Below are 8,665 nucleotides of genomic sequence, written 5' to 3'. Positions count from 1 at the left end.
GCCTTGCCAAGAAATCACAACAAGATAACAATAATTATAACCCGCAAATCCGATCTGCCAAAGCCTAGGGAAAGCCAACGGAGCCAACATCTGCAGACCCAGCAAAGAGTTAAGAACCCAGGGCACGCCTGGCTAGATAGGAAAAATGCGTTCGCAGGCGGCCTCGCCAAATCATTTTCACTTTAGATGTGTATCACTGCACCACACGGACATCTTATTTAATCAAATCACGTGTGGCACTTGACCCTCCCCCTTACCCTACGTGCCCCCGCTACCGGGAGGAAGCACCATTGTTAGTTAGCAGCTCCGATCCTCCGCGCAATTCAATTCGGGTCCATCTCACCAGAGTCCACAAAAGTTTCACTTGTTTTCCAACTTGCCCAAACTTTCCCGAGAACATTCCATTGTACTGAATGCAAACACGCTGAAGTCCTCTGGCCCCAGCTAGACTCCAGAGATTACGAGGAAACTGCTTGTGTTTTTTCCTCCCCTGTATGAATTGTAGCCAGCAGAGACTGTGGAATTGATGTATTGCGGTCTATTTTTACACAAGCAGTGAGCAGCTCCACACACGGTCTGCATAAACTCCATTCTCTCCCAGCTTCAGGCAGCTCTCCGTGGTAGAGAGATTTAACCATTCGGTTTCTCGCCACAGAAGCAAACAGAAAGCCTTGCTCTCTTAAGGCTGGGAATTTTTTTTTAAACTCGCTAGCCAACCCTTTCAGCCACACACAAGTGTTTTAAAGGAAACAGCACTGTCGTTTTGTGCTCTGTGGGAAAAGCAATCTAACTCAGCCCCAGCAGGATTATTTAGGATCTTGTAAATTCTCTGTTTAATGAACAGACAGAGCAGGGCGGAAAAATAAAAATCCTGACGAGAGTCAAAACGGACTCTCTTTTAACACATCCATTTTAATGTTTATCTTCATTTTCTTATAAATAGAAATGGCATTTTTCCAAGCAGGGCACTGAACACTGGAAAGACTTCAGCGCCTGATTCATATCAATATCTTAGAGCATAAATATTGCATATGAGTAGAAACGGAGCCAAAGGCACATGGAAAGAGTTTCTAACTGCTACAGATACTGATGACAGCAGCTAAGCTTTGATTTGCCCAAGGCATCTCCGAGCCACCTTAAAATAGCAAACTTATTGGAGTTAAGATAAGATTGAGATTTCCCCCTCCAAAAGCTCCCGCTGAGCTACTTTCTATGTCCCCTCCTTTCCCCTGGCCCATCCCCCCTCCAGGAATCATTGCATCTGAGGGAAGCTCCGGTCCTGCAATGCCCAGCCCCAGCTCACCTCTATGTCACTCCATACAGAGTCTTGGCTGCACATGTCCCAAGCCATCCAGCTCCTGAATGACGCCAGTCAAGCTTTTTCAACTCCAATCCACTCTGACACACAGCACACACTCATGCAAGCAACCAGCCCCTTACTGAGAGTGAACTGAAGGCACCTGTCTTACTACAGTCCCCAGTCACATGACAAAGCTATTAAAAAGTAGGCTGGGCTGTCACTCACCCAGCCTCCCTTCTCCTGTGCAGCTTGCTGCTCAAACTCCTGACGTCACTCCGAGGCAGCCCTCTGCCTCAGTGAAGTAACGCTTAGAGAGGAAAAAAAAAAAATAGAAGAAAGAAAGGAAACACTTGGCCTTTGGGAGGCTTCAAGCATCACACTGTGACTAAAGCCAGCTTTGAATGCCACCAACTCTAAACCGGAGCCCTGGTCATATAATAACTCAAATCTCCTGCAATCTTTTTTTTTTTAATTTATCTTATATCCAAAACAGGCAAATAGCAAAGGTCCTCTGTTACTGACACAGTAACTACACGCTTGCCTAAAATGTGTGTGCTTTAAGAACTGGTTTCCGAGTGGACCCAGGCTCAGCTTGGAACTGAAGCAAAAGCTCCTCATGTGATACGTTTCCATGAGATTCTTTTTTTTCTCCCTATTAGGAGAGTGTTTGAAAACAACGAATCCCCCTTTTTTCTTTCTTTCTTTCCTTCCTTCTTTCTTTTCCCTCTTCCTTTCTTTCTTTCTTCCTTTCTTTCTTTCTTTCCTTCTTTCTTTTCTTGTTTGGTCAACCAAACAGCCTCATTTGTTTAGGTCTAAACAAACTCCTCTACCCCAAATCAGCTGTCTCCTTGGCAGTGGGGAATGCAGTCTCCAAAACTGTTACTGCGGGTTTGCTTTGCTCGGAGTAAGGCGAGCAAGCTACAACACCCTAGACTCTTGGGTTCCCCTCATGAATCTTTCCATGGCTCTCATAGGCTCCCAGAAAACAAATGTTAGTAAATACAATTGTCGCTGCTGCCAGCCCTGAAACAGATTAGCTACTCAACTGCGCCCCCACCCCCTTTTCTTTTCTTATATGTAGCATTTTCTTCCTCCTGGCCTCAGGGTGCCTTTTCGAATAAACATTGGATTCCAACCCTATGCCCTGGGTTGTACAGTTTGTTTCTGAAATTAAGAATGTCCAGGGGATGAAGGGAAAACGTGAAAATGGCAGCAGCAGAGGTACTCATTTCTTGAACCTCGCTTACTAATTTTTTTTTTGTCGTACCTGAGTAATGCAGGTGCAGCTGTTTTTACTGTGACATTACATACCAAATGCAAAACCAACTCTCAGCACTTTCCATAACACTTGGGTGCTCAGACGACATAATCCTTCCAAACACAGTGAGACATACACAGGGGATCTTGAAAACATATTTCCATAACATCTCAAACCCCACAGACTCAAACACCAGCTCATTTCCTTTACTTGACAGTAATTTAGAAGAAGAAAAAAAAAGTCCCTATGCATCTAAATATAATTTATAAAGCACCATTCATTTAAACTCCTATTCCACTGAGGTTAATTTAATGTGTTCTTTATTGTCTGTCCCCTTAGAAGGAAAACATTAGTTTTCTCCCAGTTACTCAAACAGTAAAGTGAAAGAAAAAGATATAACACAAAGAAAAGCCCACCAGCTTGCTCTTTACTTCAGACCCTGAAGAAGGGGTCTGTTTGCTATGATGTCCAAACTAGTAGCCAGAAAAGAAGGTAATGAAATCGACAGTTTGTCAATCAGTGAACAGAAAGAGATGACCAACAGCTTTGACATTCTAAATTAGGTGAATATACTTCACTGCTACAACTGGTCTTCAAGACAGCAGAATGGTCTTATGCATTTAATTTTCTAATTCAAAGGAAGAAGAGAAAGAAGAAGAAGAAGAAGAAGAAGAAGAAGAAGAAGAAGAAGAAGAAGAAGAAGAAGAAGAAGAAGAAGAAGAAGGGTTAGAAAAGACAACCTGGGATCACTTTCTACATGCAATTAGTGTAGCCTTACTCTGTACTCCCACAAAGAAACACTAATTTTCTTCCCAATTAGATTTTTACTTAATGTAAAACTTAAGTAAACTATTAAAATTCAGGACAAAGGTCATTGGCTCTACCCTCCACACAGTCAACTGTGAAATAATGCTGGCCGCTTGGCTATTAATTATTATCAAGCCATAGCGGCATCCTGATGGTAACTGATACTTTGGTTTCTCTTTGTCATTGGCTAGGCATCCACCATACTTTTTTAAAAATCCCATGCACACCTCTTACAGATATTTTCTCTCACTCGATCACTCTGCGTTATTGTTCTGATGTTTTAACTTGCTCACATTGAGTTGTGGCAGTTTTTTTTTTCTTTTCTTCTCTTCTTCTTTTTTCTTTCTTTCTCTTTTTGCCACCTAATTCTACTTTGAAAAAAAAATAACTAAACCAGCACACCCATGAATCTAACGATCTGCTTAAAACTGCTATTCTGCCCTGTACCTTCAGAACCGGCTGTGTGAGGATAGAGAAAGCACATGGCTGGTAATCACAGACACATTGCCCTCTTCCCTTGCATTGCTGCTGCTGTAGGAGTCCATTTTAAGTCGATTTGTAGAGCAAATCAGAATATCTTCTACTTGTTTCTCAGGCCTCAAAATTACAACTCTAACGAGAAGGATATTTTAGAAGTCTTATCATTTGGTTAATTAACTCTTCAAATTAAAAGTCCTCTTCTGTCCAGCTTTCCTCTGTCCTCAAGAGAATTTAAATTGTTAGTTGCTCACCAACCTTGGGTTTTTCTGGCTCCCCAGGCAGTTTCTATATTTAAACTGTTTTCTCTCTCTCTCTCTCTCTCTCTCTCTCTCTCTCTCTCTCTCTCTCTCTCTCTCTCTCTCTCTCTTCTTCACAACTTTGCATCAAAGATTCCCAAATGTTTGCTTTCAATAAACTAATGTCTGTGGAAGCTATACAGTGTGATCAGCTGCATATTCCAAGGGCTGACAGAAAGGGTGTACAACATGAACACAAGGGAGTTCATGTTCAATTTAGGGAGGGAGGAGACCAAATCTTAAAGAAGGAGAATCGTTTTCTATAAAAAACAGTCTCGCCTTGTTCAAAAAGCCTTTTATTCTGTAAAACAAGCCATGTTCAGAGACAAGGTCCTTGTGCTGAAAATCCCAAGTCAAATCCAAATCAACCCATGTTTTCTCCAAACAATGGGTAAAGGTATTTATTAACACTTGGTGGCTGCTTGTGGTGATAGTTATCTACACAGTAAATTCCAGGCCATAGAATCCCTCTGCTCAGTAGTTCTGTTCACATTTGTTTTCCAAGATCCCATCATTGCTGGAGGCAGGAACACGTTCTCTTTAAGTTGATAATGTGAAGGGGTAGAGCGAGTGGAGATAGGGATCCAGGGAGATGAAGGAGGAGATTTCAATGTTGTATTAAATATATTGGATGACCTGTGTGTGCTTCCTTCCCCACTCTTGTTCCAATGTACAGACTTTTGTGTGTGTTCTTCATGCTCTATGTTATTTAGTAGCCTATTTCTAAAAAGTGAAAACAATCACACAAACCAAAATATCCAAAGCCAAACACCTCAGACAATAGCAAGAGCCTGGATTTCAGTGTTAATGTTGTCCTGTGATCAAAGAAGGACTCTCGGAAGTAAAGGATCACAGCATGAATCTCTTTGCCCTTATAAGCCTGAAATAATGTATACAAGGAAGGAATGGAGGCCAAATCTTTAAAGAAAGTAGAGAGGGGAAACTGTGGGCAGCCAGAGGCAAGAAGATCAGGACACTAATCAATGAGCAGTACTCAAAATGCTCGCTCAAAAAGAAGTTAGGTGCCCACTTTATATCTGAGAAAAATACAGCAGCCAGAATGGGCAGACAGATCACGAAAAGACCTTAAAAGAATTATAGTATTTACCTCCCAAATCAAAGGTCTTGCAAAAACCCATGAGGCAACCCCTAGAAAGACATATGTACAAAGGGAAACCAACATTTCCAGGACTTCAACCTGCCTAGAGCATTCTAACAGAATGAACAAGGGCCTGTCCGGAATCACTAACATTTGTAGAGTTAATCATTGCTAAAAGGCATAAACTGTTTGCTTTTAATTCCTAAAGGGCCCTTGATCCTGGCACCCCCACACCACTTTCTGAACACATACTTTAGGACTCTAGTTTGAAGCTTAGACTGTACAAGGCTCCAGGATTGAAAGCAAGCTCAAATGTAACAGAGATCTCTACTCTGTAAATGTTCCCAAACTCAGTTTGATTTTATAGCTAAGGTGACGGTGCTGTCTAAGAGAACAGAAGGTTTTTCAGTGAAATAAGTGGAGGAAAGTGGGTAGACAACTTTAAATGCCTGTTAGCATTTGTGCATTTTTTCCTTTCTATTCTTATAAGCAAGATTTGATCAGCATACTGAGCAACACAGCTCTCATCCCCAATAAAACCTTCCATGAAGCCCCATAGAGCCAGTCTCAATTAGACCTCAAAATGTGCTTTTCACTTCTTTTTAATATAGCCAAAAATATCATGAAAATTAATCTGAGCAGTAGTTTAGAATTGGCCTAATCTAAGAATAATGCAAGAATTGTGCTTACTAGGAACACAAATAAGAGATAATAAGGTGTTGATTAAAATCTGATATTGTCTGATGTTTAAATTGGACAGATTTGCGAAGCTACAGATATTTTCATTTATCTTAATTATTTCAGGTTAGCATTCAGAGTGATTACCTAGATAACAGCGTTATTTACCAGTATTATTTTCTTAAATAAATAATAAGGCTTATTGCATATTTTTTAAAATGTGGAATGTATTAAAAGTTAAAGTGTTACTATGCCCCAAAGTATGATATTTAATTTAGTAAGAACAATGTTTTTATCTTATTCCCCGTGTTTGGTGAGGACTGGGGGAAAATAGGTATATGGATTGTTTAAATGGAAAAAGAAAAAGAAATCAAACTGTGATCCTGTTTGTTAGTTCTGTAGTTGAGTCTTATACTTATCAGCCTAACTACTTGTTTTATGGGAGAAAATTGTACTTTAAAAATAGCCTCAAAAAAAAAAGGTGGAGGAAAAGAAGGAAAGAAAAGAGCATTATTTTTCTTTTCTGGATCACATCAGAAAGCCTGGAAGATTTGGGAGTATTTCTTTTTGTCCATATTTTTTTCAGTACCTTGACATTTGTATTTCACTTTAGCAAGCTAAAATGTGTCTCCAAAGGGTGGAGGCAAATACATGAATTATCTTCCTAAGTAACAATTAGCTTGAAGGTAGGTGGACACCAGACAAATTTTGTACAATATGTGAAATCTTACTTGATATCAGCAAGTCAGACATGGGAATTTTAAAGAAATTTCCTTAGTAAAGAATGACAGATCTAAAATAGACCTTCACTTTTTATAACTACATCTAAAAATATAGATATTACGCACAACTGATAGGGTTACAAATAGATACATTTTTCCCTAGAAGTCAAATATATAATATGTCTCAAAAATATTCTAAGTGGCTAGCCCCACGGTCCCAGAAAATTAAGTTCTTCAGTTAAACAAAGAAATAATACAGGAATGCCTAAAAGATTATCAGTGCAAAAATAAATGATGCTATACCATTGGCATTGTTGAAAATTTGAATGGGATGTAAAAGCCTTGGGTGGTCTACTTAACAAATTATAAAGTGGTATTTATACACATGGTATCAATGCTATGGTGAAAAATCTTATAAAATACATTTAGTAGCATAAAGGGAAATTGTTTTAAATATATTGAGGTTTCTGATTAGATTTGAAGTGATAATAACTATAAAAATTCTACCTGAAAATTTATACACAAATATGTGATGGCAGAAAGAGGGGTGGTGGAGAATAGACATGATGTTCACAGTACTGAGGACACTGTATGCATGTGTTAATTTTTTCTGGTGTCTATAATTTCCAAGTTTTCTTAGATATGCAAATGTCACACACATTCAGAAAAGGACTAGCTATTCTTTTGTTGTTGTTGTTGTCATTGTTGTTGTTTTAAGATACAGATACAACTTAGGTCATGGCTTCTTAACATACATGAGATAGAACAATTAAAAACAGCCCCTGAAATCCAATGCCTTCCTCAAATATTATTTAAGAGGAAGCCACAGCTGGAAAGTCTAGCATCCTTTCTCCCAAGGCTGTGAAGTCTGGTCCATGTGAGAGGGTCACTGCTTGGTCTCTTAGAAATCTTCCTAAGCCTGAGTTTCAGAGGACGGGGTGGATTAAGTTTATCTGAGGCATCACTACCATTTTTACTTTGTTTTCTTACTGAAAATGTTATCGAATTAGGCAAACACTATTTTAAAACTATAATTATCCTTGGGAGGGCTAAATTTTCAGCCTGTTACATAAGGTATCTGTTTGTTATTCCTGATTTTCCTTCTCTCTTGGCATACAGGTCAGGAGCATAAATCAAAAAAAGAAAAAGAGAGAATAGTGTCTCAAGCATTATCTGACTTAGAAAGTAAGAGAATTTCTTACGAAGAGCCTATGGATTAGGGAGAGGGAGTAGGGTACAGTTAGGGAAGAGCTGGCCAAATGCCTGCTCTAGAAGGGGCTTCTAATAAAGATACCTGGAGTTGCCTTACTAAGGAAACCACAGTTCCCATTTCGAAGCAGTGTCTTGCAAAGTGACCTTCTAAAACAACCAGTCTCCAATGTGGAGCTGCCGACATAAAAGATCACATGACATTGGCCTGTTTTGGAGACAGAACTTTCAAATAAATAGCAAATGGAACCAATTCATCTTCCGTATCCTGGAGAATAGTCTACAGAAATGGAAGCTTGACTACGTACCAATTAAACCTATTATTCCTGTAGCTTCCCAGGTCTTTCCTTCCAACGTGTGGCTGCTGATTATTTTGACCATAAGGAATATAAGAGGAGGACTAGCAAAAGGAAAGCCAAGGCTGGAGGGTTCAGGTGATGTCCTGGAAGCTCAAGTCTATCTGTTAATATTGTGGTCCTTAGCTCAGCTCAAAGTGGAATAAAGCACAAATGGACAGGGCCTCAGTTCTCACATGGCAGAGTCACTAGCCAGCCATTTGACTTTGGGTAGTTCATTCACAGATGTTGGGCCTCAGTCATTTTATCTTTCAACAAAGATAGGTTCAGTTATATCTAAAATGACTCCCTGCCAGATCTAAAATACCACGAGGTGACCACCTTGACAGAAGTAAACAAATCAGGAAGACTTTTGCACAAGGTGAACACAGACATCTGAAGTCCTAGGTTCTGGGGTCAGTGATAATAAGCAAGTTCTGTGCCAGTTTGCAGTAGAGAGAACAGCTTCCTTTCTTTCCTT

At 39.7% G+C, this 8,665-nt stretch overlaps 1 protein-coding gene across 5 annotated transcripts in view; it reads right to left on the bottom strand.

Annotated features, from left to right (window-relative positions):
- The window catches only part of Ppargc1a (PPARG coactivator 1 alpha), a 648,614-nt gene that overhangs the window by 89,680 nt on the left and 550,269 nt on the right, over positions 1 to 8,665 (bottom strand). Inside the window, exon 1 of one of the 5 annotated variants that reach the window (XM_032916069.1) lies at positions 1,304 to 2,205. The exons of 1 other annotated variant lie outside the window; for it this stretch is intronic. In XM_032916069.1, coding sequence (XP_032771960.1) covers positions 1,304 to 1,351 — 48 coding nt within the window. In that variant the 5' untranslated portion in view covers positions 1,352 to 2,205. Of the gene's footprint in view, positions 1 to 288; positions 1,123 to 1,303; positions 2,206 to 8,665 lie in introns of those variants that run through there. 3 more of the 5 variants (XM_032916065.1, XM_032916068.1, XM_032916067.1) reach the window with 3 other exon arrangements.

The sequence above is a fragment of the Rattus rattus genome, chromosome 11, assembly GCF_011064425.1.
Source record: "Rattus rattus isolate New Zealand chromosome 11, Rrattus_CSIRO_v1, whole genome shotgun sequence".
Classification (NCBI taxonomy): domain Eukaryota; kingdom Metazoa; phylum Chordata; class Mammalia; order Rodentia; family Muridae; genus Rattus; species Rattus rattus.
This window is presented reverse-complemented; position numbering and strand designations above follow the sequence as displayed.